General features: G+C 48.0%; 2 protein-coding genes across 3 annotated transcripts in view; one reads left to right on the top strand and one right to left on the bottom strand.

The window, feature by feature from the left end:
• EIPR1 (EARP complex and GARP complex interacting protein 1) overlaps positions 1 to 11,841 on the bottom strand; it is a 689,682-nt gene extending 677,841 nt beyond the window's left edge. The window contains exon 1 of the mRNA XM_085610774.1: positions 11,635 to 11,841. Coding sequence (XP_085466900.1) covers positions 11,635 to 11,676 — 42 coding nt within the window. The 5' untranslated portion in view covers positions 11,677 to 11,841. The remainder of the gene's footprint in view (positions 1 to 11,634) is intronic.
• A 106-nt stretch (positions 11,842 to 11,947) lies between these two features.
• The window catches only part of TRAPPC12 (trafficking protein particle complex subunit 12), an 820,049-nt gene continuing 810,145 nt past the window's right edge, over positions 11,948 to 21,851 (top strand). Inside the window, exon 1 of one of the 2 annotated variants that reach the window (XM_085610773.1) lies at positions 11,948 to 12,073. The gene's annotated coding sequence lies outside the window, so the exon portion shown is untranslated. The remainder of the gene's footprint in view (positions 12,074 to 21,851) is intronic. The other variant, XM_085610772.1, reaches the window with a different exon arrangement.

Raw genomic sequence — 21,851 nt, 5'->3', positions numbered from 1 at the left:
GGATAAGATCAAGCAGAGAGGCAGTTGTAGTGTGTTTCAACCCTATGGGCTTAAGTGTGAACTGCATGCTGGTAAAATTTCTCAGGACAGTGGAGAAAAGGGCATTGGTCATAGAACGTGACGAAGCAGCTGAGGCCTAGCCGAGTAGGATGCGATCCAGTTAAGGGGTCCTTCTGGCATAATTTGGAGGGGAGACATGTAGGGGCACTTTATATAGTGCCTAGACACTATAACGCATAGGCACATTATACTTTACTCTGCAATTCCTAAATGGCACAACATTAGTTAAGAGGATGTTAGAGCACATTCCACAGAAACAAGGATTGGCACTAATGCATTTTAATTAAGCTCCTCCTTACAGCATTGCTCCATCACAACCCTTTTTAAATGAATTGCTTGCAGATAGCCAAATGGCACCTAAGCACTTTACTCCTATCTGCATGCTTTTGCTGTGCACCTTTAGATATTGTACATCTCCTTATGAGTAAATCTCCCAGTAAACTTGTGGTAGAGAGAACTAGCAAATCCTGCTTTCTATCATTTGAAAGATACAATTTGCACAATCCAAGCAGCTACCAGACACTTACCTCACTTAGGATTTTAGGAGAATGGCTAGGAAGCCATGTTATGATAATTAACAGCTCTATTTGCCTTTATTCTGTAAGTATTTTGTTTCACTGTATTTTTAATCTTATATCTGGAGACTTGCCCATGGTTTTACTAATGAATGATTCGAATAGCTAAATGACTGGCAAATGACAGACCACAGACGTTTTTAACGTTGTATGTAATTTGTTTTACTGCATGGAGGGTCATTTGTATTGAAATGGTTTTGTTATGTTATATGGTTTTTATATAGCGCCTATCACCGCCGGTCTCTTTTAATCAACTATGCAAATTAACTTACACTTTAAAGCTGTGGCTCTGAACAGGAGGCCAACAAATCAGTCCTTGGAGTCACTCTCATAGTCCTGGGTTCAGGTGAAGAAATAGGGCTCAAGCAGCAGGGCAGGCCTCTGAGGGTTTATGGCAGGCACTAGGCAGCAAAACTGTCCTTCCAGGTGCAGCAAAGAAGTCTTGTGGAGTACACAGCAGGCAGTCCACTGATGAGTCCTTCCACAGGTCCAAAAAGTGAACTGAAGAATGGGTCTGAGCACCCTATTTTTATGCCTAGAGCCTTCTTTGAAGCAGAAGAAGTTTCCAGAGATTTCTCTTTGAAGTACTTGGAATTTCCTGACTTCCCTGCACTAGCTTCAGGATGGCTGCAGGTACAATGCAGTGGTGATAAGCCCTTTGTGAAAAGGCATTGCACAACCTATTCAGTTGCAAGGGGGCTGTGCCCAGCTCCTCTCCCTACCCTGCCAGCAGATGGTCCATTCAGGTATAACTAATACCTCTATTGTGTGACTGTCTGGGAGGAATGCACAAAGTCAAAATATAAACTACACTCGTGTGACCTAGGACAGGCTGCAGGCACCAAATGTCAAAGGGCAAAAACATGCCAATTTGTTTAAAGTTATCCTATGGTACCCCCCTGCAATTGCATGCACAAGGTGACAGGCACCATGCAGTGCCTGCCACATTGTGCATGCAAATGCACAACATGCCTTTTTTACATTGCAGCGGGTGCTGCTGACAGCACCGCCCACCGCAAAGTAAACAAGCATTGGCATAGCCAATAGGTCTCGCTTTTGGGACCTTATAAGTATTTAGCTATGCAGCACAATATCCTTACTGCAACAACATCAACTGTTGCATGGCTAAACACTTGTAAGGTCCCAAAGGCAAGACCTATTGGCTATTTATTTAGGCTGATTGATCTGCATGTATATAGGATAGATAGATAGATAAAATAGTTAGAGATTGTGACTGCCGCAGGGCTTGTAATTACATAAACAATTTGATTATCCGTTTACTGACCTCATTTTTGCAAGGGCCTGCGTCGATAGCTCGGAAAAAGTAAATTGCCAACATTTAAAACGCCGCACAGAACCCTTGTAGCAGAAAAAAAGAGGGGTACATTTTCCACTCTATCTGTACTGTAGAAAGAGATATATAAAAAGCATGCACCCCACATGTAGTGTCTACAGTTATTACAGCAGAAAACAACACATTGCTGAGATGAACGACAAAATCAGCCACACATTACAAGAGCACTAAGTAAGAAGGTGTAACCGAACCAATCCATGTTTACGTTTTATGTTCTCTCAGCTCAACACAAAAACCTAAAGGGTTTTGGAGCATTAACAACAAATGTTTTCCTCACACACAGGTCTGACCTCGCACGCCAGGCTTTTATTGCATTTGCTGGGACTCGCTGCTTTCCTATTTTTTCATAATAAAATGGCAAATCCACAAACCCAGAAATATAAATAACCGCTGCCTTGGAGACGAGAGGGTATTCTCGTTTTTCGCGGTACTGAACCCAGCGTGTTATTTTGGTTAGTGCGACGTGAAGTCGTTTCATGGGAATGCTGTTCGACTGCTCGGAAATATATCTGCGGTTTGTTTTGGGTCTGGCTGGCGGCGCCTCGGCCATAAATTAAAGATAAAGGGAGAGATTGTGGCATGGAGCGCAAGGCAGAGGCGGGCTTGTAGAGGGGAGAGAGCGCGCGAGGGGGGCACACAGTCAAAGAGAGAGAGAGAGAGAGAGAGACCGGCAGCAGACTTAGAGGAGAGAGAGCGCACGGGAAAGTGAGAGAGAGACAGTCAAAGAGAGAGAGAAGCTGAGACAGGCAGTCAAAAAGAGGGAGAGAGGGAGAGAGGCAGTCATACAGAGGCAAGCCAGGCAGTGGTTAGTGAGAGAGGCAGAGACAGGCAGTGGAGTGAGATAACGAGAGAGAGAGAGAGAGGAGCGAGGCCAAGCAGAAAAGCACAGAAAGTCAACGGAAGAGAAAGAGAGACAGCAGTCAAACAAAGAAAGCGAGAGACATTCAGCAGAAGAAACAAGCATTAACAAGCATCGCCGTAAAAGCGAAAGTAATCGCGATCGCAATCACTCTGAAAGCAAAAGTGATCGCGATGACGCGCTAAAGCACGCTAGGGATGCGCGCGCAGCAGCGGGGGAGGGGCAGAGATGGTGCTGAAGGCTGGCGCAGGAAAGGCAGATGGCTGGGCGAGAAGGGAGGGGGGAATGCGGGGAGCAGCTGTGCGCGTGCACGCCATTGTGCACTCAAGCTTGTAGTCAGCACAAAAATGTGAGTAGCACTTTCAAAACCCACCTACTAAATGTCTCGCAGAGCAGCGCATGCGCTGGCTCAGGCGAGACCTAAAAATGAGGCATCCTAATTTGAATCACGGGACCGCCACACATATGGCGGGCAGTCCCATTTGCCGTCACGGTGGCGGGCAGACTTTGTCTGCCCGCCATTGTAATAGACCCCTTGATGCCCACGGGCCCTGCATACCGGGGCTGTAACACCGGAGAGTGCCCAGTAACATCGGCCGAGAGAGTGGTCCCGATCGGTGGGCCAGACGGATCGGGCTTATAGAGGCACAGCCCTGGAAGGGGGCATCTCGGACGGGGAACCCTCCTGAGAACCTGTTCCCGCTGTCCTACACGTGAGTGTATCAGGGATGCCTGGCCTAGCGGGTGACGCCTGACAACCATGGAAGAGAACTACACTTACGAGGCTACCGGAAGGGGCCGGGTACAGCTGGGCCCTGCCGGCCAGCCCCTGTGAGCTGGTGCTACAGCTGCCCAACATCGCCTTTGATCAGGGGCAGCGGCGACAACCCACAAACCAAGACGCCTTATCACTGGTGGGAACCTGGTGGGGGTGGGATTACATTGCGCTGCTGCGCCTACAAACATGGAGGTCCGAAGCGGTATGGCCTAATGGTGGGTAAGCCCTGGAGCCGAGAAGTGACACAGCCTAGCGAGAGGCCTGCAGAAGTGACCGTTCCTTGAGGAGGGGCTCGGAGGGTCATTTACTGAACGGTGCAAAATCCCTAAGTGCCCCCCAGAGGATTATAGAGGCCTGGTTGGTAACTCAGACATTCAGGCACTAACCAAGGCCTACTACCGGGAGACGCTGTTAAGGAGGGGCACCCTGCAAGACCGGAGGTATTGTACTAGGTGTATCGTGTTCACGCCAGTGAGGACAGACATATGTGATGCAGCGGAAACGCCCTATTGACAGCGCTCCTGGAGCTGGGCATGCATTGCCAAAAAGGACTGATCAGTCTCACCCCTTACCCTGGAACTGCATTCTTGAAGGCTGGCCGGGCACAGAGTGGTGGTGCAACGGGCCAACTGGGGTAAGAAAACTGCTGATAGACCACCCCCCTCACCCCTTCCTGCTTCTCGGAAGGGACTCTGTCAATACTACTGAGGATGGCGTAGCTGAGACGGAGTAACACAATACAATGGGTTGCACGAAGGGGAAACAGCTTGACCATGGATTCTTGGGGGAGCCACCAACCGGAGGAGCAGATGACTCACCTACCACAACAGACATTGTGCCCCCTACAATGGACCCCCTGACAGGTTGGACATCATTCTTAAGGAAATTAGGGAGTCCTGTGCGGTGCTAGATCCGCAATTGGGAGCACTCACCATGGAGGTAAGCCTCCTCAGAGCCGGACATAAGAAACTGGCAGAGTAAGTCATAACTAATACAATGACACTCTCTGATATGGCCCCGTGGTGCAAGGAACAAACAGAGGTGGTTGCTCGGCTTCAGAATCAGGTTGAGGAGCTACAGGACTGAGTCAAGGATGGAGAAGGGCGCTCATGAAGAAATAATGTAAGAATACTTGGCCTGTCGGAAATCGGCGAATGAAATAACCCCACCCAATTTACTGAACACTAGCTGTGTATCATGGTAGTCCCTGAAGATCTTACTGCAATGTGTAGTTTTGAAAGAGTGCATAGAGTTCCTATTAGAGGTTGTACGCCGGAAGCGGCACCCAAGCTGATCGTGGCTGTTATACCTGCTGCTCATCCAGAGTGACTGTGGTGGTGGAATGTTGGTGAGTGAGGTGGCTGTGGAATGTTGGTGAGTGAGAGTCAGTTGGAGGATGAGCTTTCTTCTACAACAGTGGCTCAAATCCTCAACCTTAAGGACATAGATACCATCCTCCGCCAAGCATGTGAAAATGCTCCCTTACAATACGAGAATGCCAGAATCTCTGTGTTAGCGGATTATGCTGTATGTGTCCAGCGCCAGCAAGCCCCATACCAAGGTGTCAAGAAACATCTGCAACAGCTCAACCTCAAATACCCCTCCTGTTCCCAGCTCGCCACAAAATCATACACAAGTGCACAAGTCACTTCTTTGACAACCCCGAGGCAGCGTGGTCCTGGATTGAGGACAATTCTCCAGATATCACAATCCTGGGAGAGCACAGACACCCACCCACACATAATCCACGGCACAAACGAGCTAAGCCGCGGCACTCGAAGTGACCACGCTGGGATGGCGAGTCAATGTCCACTGAGCAACAGATACTGGAGGTAGCCTGGCAGTACTTAAGACTGCAGCCATACTACGGTACACAAGGTCAACCGCCGAGGACGAGACATCGTCGGACGGTAAGGCTCACACGGACTCTGACAGCAGTCTGGCGCTCTTTCCATTCATAACGCCACAGACAGTGAACAAAATGCTAGGATGATAAAGGTACTTGACCACTGACTGGATACAATACAGTAAGGGTGTTCGAACTAAGCTTCCTTACTCTCCATACACATGTATATATGTGACATACTGGATGTGGCCGTTGTACTTACTGGCTATTCACATGCTTAAAGGGCTTTGCAAAGCAATTGAATCTAAAACTTAGACCCGTGTATTACTATGTCGGTAGGGGCATATTCCACTCTCTATGCAACTTAGATTCTAGGGAAGGGGTGGGTGGTCGGGCTGCAGATCCGGGGGCCCTGCAGCATAGGATACATCCTATGCCACACTAGAAGATGTGGATGATCTTTGCATCTAAGACGACCCCACGGGCGAAAGCACATAGCTCATCACAGTTGTTGCCTAATAAGGTTCTTGTTTGGTTGAAGACAGTTTATATGTTGGACCATGTATTTAGGATTTTGATGTTTACTGTGTTGGGGAATACGATGTGTGTTTCTTCCATGCCTGTCTCAACTCCAATTTTCTGTTGCTACAAGGGGATAGTGCCCCCATTATACATTACATGCATGGCTACGTCACACCACTATAATTTCGCAACCTGGAGTGTAAAGGGGATGGGATCGGTCCATCCCAGGTCCGGCGGCAGGGGTAGGTTTAGGAGTATTCGCGTCAACCGACGCGGGACCCACGTTGGAGTCCTTTTGCCCGCCGGTCACTGCTGCAAGATTGCCTTGTTAGCAGCATAGGTTACTTCTAAGCACCTGTTAGGTATGTAGAATTTTAAGCACCTGTTAGGTATGTAGAATTTCACACACCTTTGTTGTAGATAGTCCATATCTTTGATCCTGAGGAAGTGCCGTGACCATTTCTTGGCTACCTAGGCACGAAACATGTTGATCTTCTTGAGCGTAGGGCATACATAACTAGCTACATAAACACTAGTGGCTATACCCACCTCAATTTCTATTGGTTTTAATTAGGCTGTTCACCACTTTAATAAATTTCACCCGTGGACCAACAGTACCTATTTTAAATATTTTCACTACATCTACACACTCTAGGGCCCCTTACCCCCACAGCACCCTTCGGCAGGAACAAAAGATCCCCACCAAAGAGCCCCATTATTGGGAGCCCGTCAGGAATTGCAGCGCCGACCTGACGAGGGGCAGGCTCAAATGATGAAGCATGACACCTAGCTTGCTGGGTGTGTGAGAGCCCTAGTTCTAACAAGGGTGTCCCCCTCCCTGACACACGACAGTCCAATCCCTTTTTCTTTCTTCGACTAGAGGAACTTTGTACCTTTTTTGCATTACTATCGGTCCATAAACGCCATCAAATCTATGCCCAGCTTTGCAGGTACAAATCCCAGATAGTGTTTCTACAAAAGACGCACCTGACATCCTCAGAGGCCCATAAGCTCCGCAATAAACAGGGGGGCAGTTACTCCACACGCCATGCTCTGCGTTTGCGAGGGGGTGGCAGTATGGATAAGAGCGGGAGTTCCCTTCGAGGCACTAGACACACGTATTGATACAAATGGCAGGTACACTTTAATCCGGGGAAGGCTGGATGGCACACGGGTAGTATTGGGCAGCCTTTTTTGCCCCGAACACTGAGCAAGATGCCTTTCTGGTTCGGGTCAGTGTAGCGCTGGCGGACTTGGCAATGTATCCATGGATACTGGGTGGAGCCTATAAAACAGTATTAGACATACACATGGACCGGTCACAACCCCCACTACTGCCAGGCGCCGCGACAGTCCGACAAGCCAAAGGCCCTATCAGCATGAGTGAAGTGTTGATTACTAGCTGAAGCATGGCGCAGCAGGAACACAGGAATACTCCATTTATTCGACCAAGCTACATACACGCATAGACCAAATATTATGATCCCCTGCATTGCTGTCACAAATTACTCACGCTACCTATTTGGGGAAAACACTGTCCAACCATAACTTCTTGGAACTCACTATGTCATGGGGTCACGTGCCTACACCTGTCAGCGAGGTGGAAACTTAATCCCCTTTTATTGGAAGATAGTGCTTTCCGGGCCCATATGGCCACCTCTATTGAGACGTATTTCTCGAAAACACGAATACTGCCTGCACCCCGCTAATAGAGTGGGAAGAATGTAAGGTGGTAACGAGGAGGGCAGCAATTAGATTTGTGGTTGGGGCATGACAAACTATCCTTGGTGAATAAAAGAGGGTATAAGCGAGCGTGGGCACTCTAGAGGGGAACGCAATGGTGACCCTGGAGAGCTGGGCGAGTCTGCGTGATGCGCGCGTCCAGTACGTGGAGCTGTTAGTTAGAGCATCATCGGGTTGGTAGACCTCCGCGCGTACCTGCAAAAGATACACACAGAGGCAGACAGAGCAAGCTCTCCACTGGCTTGTTTGTTTAGGGACAACCCCCCTTCACCGCCCATACTTTAAATTACCACTCCATTGCGTACACACGGAGACACTCAGAACGAAGTTAACAAAGCCTTCCAGGAATATTACGAACATTTATACACGGCTGCCCAGACTACAGAACCACAAGCGATCAGTGATTTCTTAAACGCGATTCAGTTGCCTCAGATGGCTGTGGCATATAGAAGATCACGTGAAGCGCCAATTACTGTGACAGATATCCAGGACGCTATTAGATACCTTCCTGATGATAAAACCCCGGGATTAGATGGCCTACCTGTGGAGTTTAATGCCATCTTTGCCACACAATTGGTGCCCTGGCTGGAGCACCAGTACTGCGCTCTCTGGATTGGGGGGTGCTTTCCCCAACCACAGTACAAGCCCTCGTGAAATCACTGCTGAAACCGGGCAGGGACAGTGGATATATCATGGCATATAGACCCCTATCGCTCCTAAACACAGCATAAAAAATATCAAGCAATGTTCTGGCAGGCTGTCTACTCCCCTTTCCCCCCAAACCAATCCACATGGATCAATTCAGCTTTGTGCCCAGCCAAAGTACATCCCAAAATATACACAGACTCTACCAAATAATATGGACAATTCCAGATCACCTCCCCAATGCAGGGTGCCTCTCCTTAGACCTACACCAGGCTTTTGATACGCTAAACTGGAAGAATATTTTGGTGGTCCTCACATGATACGGGATCCCCCAGGGGTTCACAAGCTGGGTCCCGTTATTCTATACTTTACCAATGGTAAGGGCTCGCACAGGAGCACATGTCTCAGGCCCCTACAAGATATAGCGAGGAACAAGGCAAGGGTGCCCGCTGTCTCCTATACTCTTCGTACTAACCCTGGAGCCCCTTGCTCACATACTGCATCGAGACGCACTGGGTTGGGGAGTCCCGCTGGGGCAGGTGACGCACAAATTATCCCTATATGCTGACGATATTGTACTATACTAGGGACCTCCAGAGCGGTTTGCACACTGTGGCCCTAATTTTCTCACAATTCCAATCAATTTCAGGGCTTGCCATCAACTTTGATAAGTCACATGCATACTCATTGAAGGAGGTAGTCCAGCAGCTTGAAGCCCCCTTTGGAGAAGCAAAGGTGGCTGTTGCCCCCGAGACATTCAAATACCTGGGAGTCCAAATATACAGAACTCAGCGGGACCTCTTGGAGGGGAATTTACAAAGGGCGATCACCTCACTGCAGTACCAAATAGCCTTTTGGACTTCTCTCCCCCTATCAGTGGCGGGGCGTCTGGCCATTTCCAAAATAGTCATGTTAACGTGTATCCTACGCTTCTTTACTTACCTGCCGGTGTAATTCCGAAAACTACTATTAGAACATTAAATACGTTGCTGACCGACCTAATGTGGGGCACAGGCAGACGTCGAGTCAGTCTAACAAAACTAGAGTTACCGTCAGATGCTGGTGGAATGGGGGCACCAGATGTAAGGGCTTACTGTACGGCAAACCAGCTGCAAAGGCTCTCTTACTGGCTAGCTGCCAGTAATTTACAGGAGATGGCATACACTCCCAGTATGACTGCGTGGGGAATGTTACACATGCTGCTTTGCCCTTGGGTGGGTGTCCCAACCGCGACCCCAATACTACTGATATTGGCACTGGCATATTGGAGAATGGTCCTAAAATACACCATACACACTACACCAAATGCCCCTGATGTTCCACTCCTGGGACTTACTGTCCCTACTGGGATACTGACACACCGAAGACTCTCCATGTGGGAACAGGTTGGAGTGACCACTATAGGCATGCTATTCGGAGATGGCAACCTACCTACTCATGCTGATTTTGTTCATGACCAGGGGCTTCTAGACACATTATTTCTCCTAAATGCGAGCCTGATACGAAATATTAAACAGTGTCGAGCTCCCAGCGGGACCGAACCACCAACGCATGAACCGGTGCACTTGATGTACCCGATGGGCACTGGTAGACACCTAACACGTTGGTGGTATCGGCAGAGACGTTTTAAGGCATGGGCAAAGTGGGCTCTGGCCCAGGGCCCCCACCTTTCTAGGGGCCCCATCATTAAGCTTCCAGGACAAACCCAAACAGTGGCATACCGCAAAAATGATAGGGCCCCTGTAAATATGGGATCACAGGTCTCCAATATCTCATAAACGCTCAAAGGCTTTGCACTGAATGGGGGCCCCCTATCGGACTGGGATCCCCTTATAGATTTTTTTGAGCCAACAAAGAGGGTCGTCAAAGATCAGACCATAGCTGCTGAAGGCTTAAATGAGATGAAAATGGATAATAAATTCAGAGTTGTTCCATGCATGGGGGCCCCAAATAAGATCTGGCCCGGGGCCCCCAAAATCCTTAAGATGTCCCTGGGTATCGGGGCATAAGGGCACATATGCCTTCCGCCTTATTGCCGTTACCGGCTAGATGGCAAACGACCTAAAGAGTTGGACCTCCCTGCTCGCCTCGCCTCCCCAAGGGTATCCTCCCGCAACTCCCGACTCAAGGTACAATACATGATAACTCAAAGAGCATATCTCACACCACATCGGCTGCATACTATGTTCCCTGCAGCAGCCGCGAACTGTCCCAGATGTCCTTCTACACATGTGGTCCCGCAACGTCCTCTCCACATATTGGACACAAATCACGGCCACACTGCGGGAAGTGGTTGAGGGCACACATGGGATACAGTGAAGAGCTGTCTGGATACAAGCTGGGCTTGTATCCACGCACGGAGGGACACAAGGTGCAGGCGAAGTTTGCACAAACATTATGCACAGTCTGTGCTTAGTCTGGTCTCTTTGGGGGGGATATATTAATACATACGATATATTACTTTAAAATATATCGACCACTCATTGTTTCAAGCAAACAATGTTGTTGTCATATCTAATGTCTGTCAGTAGTGTGGTTTTATGTATCATTAATTGATAGTCCCAAATCTTTGTGGACATATTTTAGCTATACAGAATTCGAATTTACATAACATACCTAGCAACAGTGTATCTGGCAATCTTGTATCTGTGTTTAGGATATAGTAAGATACTCCACTGTATACGTGCTTCTTTTCGGAAAAAACAATAAAATGTGTTATTAAAAAATAAAAAAGAAGAGAGAGCATAACGATCTACGTGAATGTTATTAGAATACATGTTATGGACACTTCTGGCTATTAGCAAATAGCACACTACATGACAAGATGTTGTGTCTTGCTTTCCCTGTGTTTTCTGTGTCCCTGCATCATCATGATGCTGCATGGAATGTTACAATGTTACATGAAGTGCTGGTCTGGCGTTGACCAGAGACTGAGCAGAAAAGTGCCATGTATCGTATACCTATAAACTTGCAACCTGCAACTGAACCGTTTGTTCGAAGTGTATCCTGATCGAGGAACGAAGAAGCTACCTGCTCATACAGCAGAGTCCACACTGATTACAGCGCATAAGGCACTTTACAACCCTGCCATGACCATGTGCAGAATTAGACCTCCACAACAATACGTTTCAGAACGCAAACTGATATATTTTTTTTAAACTGTAGTGTCAAAAATGCTGTGGCGAGAACAAATTTAATTTCTAAACCCCTCCATACACCAACACCGCTGTTTCTAAGTGGTGGTAGTCCTACCTGGAACTCTAACCCATAAATTACAGGCGCGTCGTCCTCCATGTCGTATACACACCACCCTGGGCACTGGTATCGTCTTATAAGGACTCTTCACACTTCCAACTTAGGTCTATTCCAGCTGGTGTGATCAGTTCGAGCCACAAGAATTGTAGTTCAGAATTCTCCACGATTTCCAATGGTTTTCCGGGTTCCTGAAAGATAGCCAATGAAAAGCTGGCTATGCTGCGCCGACTCTTGGAAAGGCAACACTACTCAGAACTTGCATGCGTTCTGCACCATATTAGCAAGCGGCGCATGCGTTTAAAGTAGTGTACACGCAGCAACGTGTATCAATTTGTGAAGTGTTCGAAGCGCACGCACGCGTCCTGCAAGTAGTTGCCGGAACTGTCTGTGCAGCAGAGAAGAAGGTGTAAGAGACGGAAGCAAGATCGTGCGTAAGGTAAAAGAGAGATTTGAGTGGGTGACTGTATGGGACCCTGGTGTAGGCTTTTCTGCGGTTTGGGCTACGAAAAAGGACGGCGATAGCGACTACCCTCCGCTGGTGCTTACAGCACTGTCATTAATAACCCTGACTGCTGTCTCTAGAGGTGGAGAATGTGATAAAGTTTAAATAACGTTATGCAATATTTCTAAATTGCTCATGAGCAGTAGCAAAATAACGGAGCGCTACTTAAGACTTCAAGATTATAAATGTTACATACATAAACGCGTTTTGTGCATTTGTGTACCTGATTTATTGTTTATGCTTTGCTGATTTTAATTCTGTTCGCCAATTTCGATAGCTAAAACATGTATTAGTGTTCCTCCGTGCTGAGCTGTGGTTATATTATTGGCCCAGGTCACGTTTTCTCATTTTGATATGCAGAGGTTAGGTTTACATGTATGGTGGTCACGACCTTCTACACATCTGTTGAGCATAAGCTGGGCCCATTTCTCAATCATTCGGAATGACATCAGGTGTAGATTATGATAATTGTTTGACTACTCTATTAATGCATAGTCTCCACCTGTCCTGGACAGAGAACCACATGTTGAAATAACATGTTGGGTTAAAACAATATGGAAGCATGAGGTAGGCCCTTTTGACAAATAAACTGCTGTTGATAAATTGTACCCTCAAAGAAAGGAGTTAGAACAAACATTTTGCATTGTAAGCGGTAAACTTTAAAGGCATGCACAGCAAAATATTGCATAGTCAAGCGCACAAGGCCTTTTGGTTTAAAAGGGATTCAGTCAATCGCCGTCACTCGACCTCAATCGTCTGTCATCACCTGCCTCAAAGCAGGGTCCCGGAAAGCCTTCCCAGCAGTCTTTGTGGGAGTTCCTAGGTCCTGGAATCTGGTAAGGGGAGTTGGCAGTAGAATCCCCTAACCCCGGAGCGCAGAGAGATTCTTTGTCGCCACTGGTGTTGAGATCGTGGTTATTATTAATAATATTATATCGTCTTGTAAAGTGGGCAGCCAACTAGAAGGGTTTCTCGCTGCTGAGCAGAGAGACAGGAATGTCCAGATTGACAGTTTAAAACCGCCAGGTCTTTAAGTTTTGACAAAATGCAAGTAGTGAAGTTCAGTTTCTCAAGGGCTCACTGAGGGTGTTCTACAACATCGGGCCCAGAAATGTGAAAGCGCAGCCTCCCTTGAGGGCCAGATGAATCCCAGGCACAGTACACAAGGTCTGATTGACTGATCTCAGCATACGTGTGGGCTGGTAGGGCGCCACCAAATCCTGAATATATTGTGACTCTACTCCAGCTCTGGCTTTGTACATACAGCACATGGCTTTAAATAGTGTTCGCTTTGTAACAGCGAGCCAGTAAAGCTCGCGGAGGAGGTTTGAGACATTGGCATGTTTCGGGAGGCGATACAAAAGTCTGGCCCCCGAATTCTGAACTACCTGTAGTTGTCGGATTGAGACCTTATCTGTTCCTAGATACAGAATGTTATTGTAGTCTAATCTTAACAGAATTGGGGCCTGGATTACTGATCTTTGGTCCAATTGGGAATGATCCAGACAATCTTTTTCACCCACTTGAGCACCACAAAACAAGTGGAGGCCATCTTAACTACCTGAGACTTCATGGAAAGATTCTAATTGAACCAAAAGCCCACAATTTTTACCTTGGGGGATAGTTCAGGAAGAGCCCCTTGGGATTCCGGCCAATGTTGTGGACCCCAGAACTTGGGGTTCTTTCCCAGGATCATTACCTCTGTCTTGTCACCATTCATTTTGAGCGAGTCATTGTTCATTCATGTGGAGATTTGCCTCAAACCCAGACTCCATGACCCTGTGCAGATGGTAAAGAAAACATAATTTGTTTGTCATCTGCATAGGAAAATAGGGTTAGACCACAACTTTGCACTACATCTGCTAGTGGGTGTACTTAATGAACAGCATCAATCAATCAATCAGGGGTTTGTATAGCATGGCTACTCACCCGTGAGGGTCTCAAGGGGATGGTGGCTGCTGATCCATCTGGACGAGTTGGTTCAGATGAAGAGGCAGGTCTTGAGATCCTTCCTGAATTGGGTCCGCTTTGGGGATTTTCTGAGGTGGAGGGGCAGGATGTTGCAGGTCTTGGCGGTGAGGTAGGAGAAGTATCTTCCTCCGGGTCTGGTCTTGTGGATCCGTGGGACGGTGGCCAGGGCACGTTTGGCGGACCAAAGTTGTCTGGCAGGTACGTGGAATACAAGGTGGTGGTTCAGGTATGCTGGTCCTACGTCGTGGAGAGCTTTGTAGGCATGTGTGAGGAGCTTGAAGGTGATTCTCTTGTTGACTGGTAGCCAGTGGAGTTGTCAAAGGTGTTGGGTGATGTGGCTGTGGCGGGGGATGCCGAGGATATGTAGACGTTAAAGAGAGTGGGGCTCATGGAGGAGCCCAGGAGTACTCCACAGCTGATCTCAGTAGGCTGTGATAGGAACGGAGTTAGTCTGACTCGTTGTGTTTGGCCGTTAAGGAAGGAGTGGATCCAGTCCAGGGCCTTGTCACAGATGTTGGCGTCCTGGAGTCTCATGATTAGGGTGCGGTGGGAGACGGTGTTGAAGGCAGCCAAGAGGTCCAGTAGGATGAGGGATGCGGTTTCGCCTTGGTCGAGGCAGAAGTGGATGTCATCGTTGGCAGAGAAAAGTGCGGTCTCGCTGCTGTGGTTGCTTCGGAAGCCGGATTAGGAGATGTTGATCCAGATCAGGGCATATAAATTCTCTCTACTTCCACGGACAGAGTAATTTCACAGATACACGCACATACACTCACCATACGCTTGGGCCCATTTCACTAACATACACTCAGATTACTCTATCAATACCAACCATGAGAGAGAGAACCTTCTAAACACCCTGCATCTGCACTGAGGTCAATGAGACCTAATTGACACTGCCTTGAGTCATGATTTAAACAACAATAATCACAATAGAGTACTCAATAATTGACAAGAAATAACCACCAACACTGTATTTTAAAAATTATGGTACTTTATCTAAAATTAGTTCAAAGAAAAATCAATCAAAACAAAATCATTCGCTTCCTTCGACTTCTGGGACCTTTACCACTTGCCGCTTGTGTTTATAACTGTGTTTTATGGTCCCACTGCTTGCTAGCGGCCGGCCTGAAGGTTGTAGGCCCATACTTGTATATATATTGCATTCTGTAATAAAGGTTTAAAAAAAAAATAAAAAAAAAATATCATTATTCTCATAGTTACCTATTCTAGCTAAATGTCATAAATGGGTCAGGACAGGTCTCTCAGTAGAAGTCTCCCAAGTCACCGTCCTCACAGCATCGATCCTCACCAACGCAAATTTGGGAAGAAGTGGCCTCAGACCCTCTGTAGTCTAACAATACTTATAGAGAAACTTACAAAATAAAGCAACATAAAATGTTCTAAATTTCCGTTGAGCCGCTGAGCAGAGCGAGCAGGAAAGGATGTAGCATCGCTACATTTGGAAAATCTCCGCTCAGAAAAATCACAAAAATAAAAAGACGGAAGAAGGAAACTCGAGTTTGCAACTGTAATTTTTTTAAATGTTCTTCCTCAGAACCATCACGAAGCCACCACTCTAATCACAAAGTTCATTGTGGCTCTCTTTTCCTCCAAGGTTACTTGGACGATTTCCCAGAGTCGCTGTCATTGCGGAAACTTTCAAACTCCAGCAGAAGCCATAGTCAGGTGACTTTCAACCAGGCCTCTCGTCATCTCATTTTACTCGAGCACAGGCTTTAAACGGCAGCCATTTTCTTTAAGGCCAAAACGAACCATCTTAATCGAAAGAAATACAAACAACGTTACTACATCATCGCAATGATTAAACAGTGTTAATTCCCACTAATACCCTTATGTGTATGTAATTAACTAGCCATTTGCAACATATTTAAGCATTAGTACACATTATTTTAAAAGCGTTTTGTACTTTAAACAAACAACACTTAGCAACATTCATTTAATAAAACCTGCACATTATTATTAAGCAACATATATGCATTCCCGCGTGTAATTTCTCTTGTTAATTCATGTTGGTTAATTAGAATTTTCACACAAAACAAATAATTAATAATTACAATTAGTATTTTTAATTCTTAACATATAGACAAAACTGGAGCTTAAAAAACCCGATAAATTTTCAACAGAAAACTCTGCTCCAGCAATCCCCCCTTTGGTGATATTATCACCAAATAAACAACCCAAAAAAAAAAGGAAAAATTTAGTAAAAATTTAGTCCCATTTTTAGGAGAAATTGGAAATGTCTTTTTCTTTTTCACAACACTACACACCAGACTCCCTTTCATCATCCCTCTTCGTCTCCAAGTAAACACTCTCCCTCAATTCTTCTAATTCTATTTCTTGTGGATCTCTTTTTGACCTCTTATTTCTCTTTTCAATATTTCTTTTGATTAATTTCTTTTTCCCTCCCCTGTTTTTACAACACAAACACCCTAATCTTAGTATCAATAATGCAACAATTACACAGGTCAAAGGAAACAATATCTTACCTATAATAGTACTACCTATTTTTGCAATAAAACTCTTAACAGCAACTATTTTATTAGCTATTTTGGTCCAGATACTTTCAGCTTCCAGTGGTACTAATTCTTCATGCAAATCAGTAATATTTTTGATATAGACCTTCAGGTCTTTGCTTTCGTCAGGAATGTAAGTGCAACAATGTTGAACTTTCAGCATTCCACAAACCCCACCCTCCTTGGCCAATAAAATATCAAGGGCAAGTCGATTTTGCATAGACATGGCACGTACGGCAATCATCTCCGTATTTACCAAAAGAAACCCTCCAGCGGTACTTGTCGATAAGCAATCCACCACTGTTGACAGTTTCCGAATTCCATATGCATTTAAAGAAATTCCCACTGCTGGAATTAAAGCTCCAAAGATATCACCAACTATTTCTGACCAAGTTTCTCTCTTAAATCGTGTTAGTAAATTAATATGGTCTACATCTTCTATTCTATCTATATGAAAGATCTTTGGAAAGACCAGGCCCACATAACACGTGCCATACCAATGGTCAGGCAACTTGTAATAAGCCTTGTTCCCACAAACATAATACACTCCTGGGAAAACTGGATCCTCTCCTCCTTTAAAACCCCATCCTGTTGCAATGAAGTATGTATCATGACACTCACTAGTCCCAACAAAATATGTATCATATTGGGATTTCTTCCTTGTAATGCATAGTTTACCCTTCTGTGGTGCATCTAGAGCTAACGTTGGACTAGCCCCATTTCTCAATTCTTTCCCCATCTCAATGTCCCAAATTGTCTCACTCACTTTGTATTTCCCTGCCTTTTCATTCATGCTCATTCTCCTTTCCTCCGCCATGTTTAGAAAAGCCTTCTCCTCTTCTTTCAAGCTGCAAGTTAAATTATTCTTAAAAATGTAATCTAATGTTAATTCTTCTTTCTCAATAAAAATCTCACCAAAAATGTTAGCTCCTTTAGCTGGATTCAGCCTTTTGTTCATAGGCAATTGCCCAAAAATATTATCTTTGTTAGACATCTCATAATCTATTTTCCCTAACAAATAGAAAACACTACTCAACACACTACATGAAATTCCATACGTAGCTGGTAAATGGTGATAAGTAACACCCTCTGAAACGGATGCAGGTAACTGCATACATACGTAGCAATCCCTTACTTCCATTGTTTTCACATATTCATATAACAATTTTGAAAAAACATTACTAGAAAAATCATTAATTGACCTATCTTTATGCATGTAAGTATTACTAATTCTAGTTGGAACTACTTTTTGTGAATCCTTCTCTACATTAGTCTCATTCTCAGTATGTATCTCAAATGTACCTATTGTAACCCTAAATGTAACTAATAAAGCTAATACACCCCATAGTAGCATTAATAATCCAGTACAGCAACAGCACATTCTACACCATCTTTTCAAGAAGGCACATCTACTTTGATTATTCTCTATGTTAGCCATTTTACTACTTTGACTGTGTCTTTTGACTTAGCCTCTACTACTCCACTACTGCAGTTTTATTTTTCTCTGGATTACTTCAGACAATTAAATTTCAGACTTCCCTCTTTCACTTTTTTCCAAGTGATTTTCTTCAGTTCACTCAATTTGGATATTCATCACTCTTCACTTCATTTTCTTCAACATCAAATTGTATTAGATCTCCAACAATATCCTCAGTATCTGACTTTTCTCCAATGTCAGTCAAGATTACTTTCAGGATTTCACCTGTATCTTCTTCAACCACTTCACGTAAGGCCTCCTCTGGATTTCCTTGACTTTCTGCCTCTTCACCTTCAGACAGTGCCACGTACGTCCATTCCGGCGACCTATACTTCTGGTTAGGTTTTCTTATCCTCTTGATCCCCTCTGGTTCATTCGACTCTTTTCGCTTTTCACCTTTTGCTGGATTTTGACTCGACACCTCATTCACTTGTTCAGCTTTCGAGGTATTTGCTCTTATCAGTCTGTATCTCAGTCTCTTTACTATCAATCAATCAATCAGTGACACTTGTAAAGCGCGCTACATACCCGTAGGGTCTCAAGGCGCTTGGGGGGGGGGGGGGGGCCGCTACTGCTCGAACAGCCAGGTCTTTAGCTTCTTCCTGAAGGAGAGGTGGTCTTGGGTCAGGCGCAGGACGGACGGGAGGGAGTTCCAGGTCTTGGCGGCCAGGTAGGAGAAGGACCTTCCTCCTGTAGTCGCTCTTCGGATGCGGGGGACGGCGGCGAGGGCGTGGTTGGCTGATCGGAGGTGGCGTTTGGGAGCGTAGAAGTTGACTCGGCTGTTGAGGTAGCTCGGGCCTTGGTCGTGTAGGGCTTTGTGTGCGTGGGTGAGGAGGCGGAAGGTGATTCTCTTGTTGATGGGGAGCCAGTGAAGGTCTCTCAGATGTCCGGAGATGTGGCTGGATCGTGGGATGTCGAGGATGAGTCTGGCTGAGGTGTTTTGGATCCGCTGGAGTCTCTTCTGGAGCTTGGCGGTGGTCCCGGCGTAGAGGGCGTTGCCGTAGTCCAGTCGGCTGGTGACGAGGGCCTGGGTGACGGTCTTCCTGGTCTCTGTGGGGATCCACCAGAAGATCTTTCGTAGCATGCGTAGGATGTTGAAGCACGCCGAGGAGACGCTGTTGACTTGCCTGGTCATGGAGAGGGAGGAGTCCAGGATGAAGCCCAGGTTGCGTGCATGGTCTGTCGGTTTGGGTGCGGTGCCCAGGGCGGGAGGCCACCAGGAGTCGTCCCAGGCGGAGGGTGAGGAGCCCAGGATGAGGACCTCCGTCTTGTCCGAGTTCAGTTTCAGGCGGCTGGTCGTCATCCACTCGGCTACCTCTCTCATCCCTTCGTGCAGGTTGGCTCTGGCGGCGGCGGGGTCGTTGGTCAGGGAGAGGATCAGCTGGGTGTCGTCGGCGTAGGAGATGATGCTGAGGTGGTGTTTGCGTACGATGGCCGCGAGGGGGCTCATGTAGACGTTGAAGAGGGTTGGGCTCAGGGATGATCCTTGGGGGACGCCGCAGATGACTTCGGAGGCCTCTGACTTGTACGGTGGTAGGCGGACTCGCTGTGTTCTTCCGTCGAGGAAGGAGATGATCCATTCCAGCGCCTTGTCCTGGATTCCGATGTTGCTGAGGCGCTGTATTAGGGTGCGGTGGCAGACCGTGTCGAATGCCGCGGAGAGGTCTAGGAGGATGAGGGCCGCTGTTTCTCCCTTGTCCATCAGGGCTCGGATGTCATCGGTGGCGGCGATGAGGGCGGTCTCGGTGCTGTGTTTGGCTCGGAAGCCGGACTGTGAGGGGTCGAGGGATCCGTTCGTCTCGAGGAAGGCGGCCATCTGCTTGTTGACGGTCTTCTCGATGACTTTGGCTGGAAACGGGAGAAGCGAGATGGGGCGGTAATTCTTGAGGTCGGTGGGGTCCGCTGTTGGTTTCTTGAGTAGAGCGCTGAGTTCGGCGTGTTTCCAGCTTTCGGGGAAGATGGCGGTGTCGAAGGATGTGTTGATGATTTCTCGCAGGTGGGGTGCGATGACAGTGTCGGCCTTGTTGAAGACGTGGTGAGGGCAGGGGTCGGTCGGTGATCCGGAGTGGATGGAGTTCATCGTGCGGATGGTGTCTTCGGTGCTGATCTGGGTCCAGGCGTGGAGGGTGGTGGTGGGGGGGGGTGGCTGGTCGGTCGTGGTGTGCGTTGGTTGGTTGTTGAAGCTGTTGTGTATGTCCGTGATCTTGTTGTGGAAGTATGAGGCGAGGGAGTTGCAGAGGTCTTGCGATGGGGTGATGTCGTTGTTTCCTGCGCTGGGGTTGGAGAGCTCTTTCACGATGTTGAAGAGTTCCTTGCTGTTGTGTGCGTTGTTGTCCAACCGGTCCTTGTATGCTGTTCTCTTGGCGGCGCGGATCAGCTGGTGGTGTTTCCGGGTGGCAAGTTTGTAGGAGGTCCTGTTGTCCGGTGTCGGTTCCCTTTTCCAGACTTTCTCGAGGGCTCGGCAGTTCTTCTTGGAGCTCTTGAGTTCGTCGGTGAACCATGGGGCCTTCTTGCTGCCGGGTCTGCTAGGCGGGGTCCTCAGCGGGGCGAGTTTGTCCGCGCAGTCGCTGATCCACTTCGTGATGTTCTCGGCGGCCTGGCTGGGGTTCGCTGAGCTGGCAGGAGGGTGTTGGCTCAGGGAGGTGGCGAGCTGGTCTGCTGTGATCTTGTTCCAGCTTCTGCGGGCGGTGTGTTGCTGGTGTTGGTGGGTCGTCGTTCTCTTGAAGGTGAAGTGGACGCAGCTGTGGTCCGTCCATTGAAGCTCTGTGGCGTGGCTGAAGTCGATGTCTGTGCTGGATGAGAAGACGGCGTCGAGTGTGTGTCCGGCGAGGTGGGTGGGGGTGGACACCAGTTGCTTGAGTCCCAGGTTGGCGAGGTTGTCGAGCAGGGTGCTGGTGCTGTGGTCGTTGTTGTTTTCCAGATGGAAGTTGAGGTCTCCCAGGAGGATGTAGTCAGCGGAGGGGAGGGCATGCGGGCTGATGAAGTCGGCGATGTCCTCGCTGAATTGCGTGCGTGGTCCAGGGGGTCGGTAGATCAGGGTGCCTCTGAGGGTGGTGTTCGGGTTGGTGTGGATCTGGAAATGCAGGTGTTCGGCGCTGGTCAGGGTGTTGTCGGTGCTGGTCGTGAGACGGATGGTTGTTCCTGTGGATGATGGCGATGCCTCCTCCCATCTGGTTGGCGTTGCGGTCCCTCCGGACGATCTTGTAGCCCTCCGGGATGGCGATGGCGATGTCGGGAGCTGAAGAGGCGTTCATCCAGGTCTCCGTGAGGAAGGCAACGTCAGGGGCTGTGGCGTCTAGAAGGTTCCAGAGTTCGATGGCGTGTCTGTGGACGGAGCGGGTGTTGAGCAGGATGCACTTGAGGTGGGTGCTGCTGGAGATCGCCTTGGCGGGTGCTGGTGCGGGGCTGGTCCGGATGCAGGAGAACTTGCAGGCGTGGCAGCTGAACGGGCCTTGGGTGCGTCTTGGAGTGGCTTGATGGCATTCTGGGAGTCGGCCGGTGTTGAGTGCGGTGAGGGTGGCGGCGGAGTACGTCAGGCGGGTCGGTCGGGGTCTTCGGGGGCCAGGGGTCCTGGCGCTGGTCGCGATCCGGTCGCGGACGGGCGCAGACGGGCGCAGACGGGCTTACCTTTGGCGCGCCTTCGGCGCACAATCGGCGCGCCCGCTGCGCGTGACCGCTGCGCGTTCGCACGGTCGCCATTTAAGGCGAAGTGCGCGGGTGGGCGGGTCAG

The sequence above is a fragment of the Triturus cristatus genome, chromosome 6 (genome assembly GCF_964204655.1).
Source record: "Triturus cristatus chromosome 6, aTriCri1.1, whole genome shotgun sequence".
Classification (NCBI taxonomy): Eukaryota; Metazoa; Chordata; class Amphibia; order Caudata; family Salamandridae; genus Triturus; species Triturus cristatus.
This window is presented reverse-complemented; position numbering and strand designations above follow the sequence as displayed.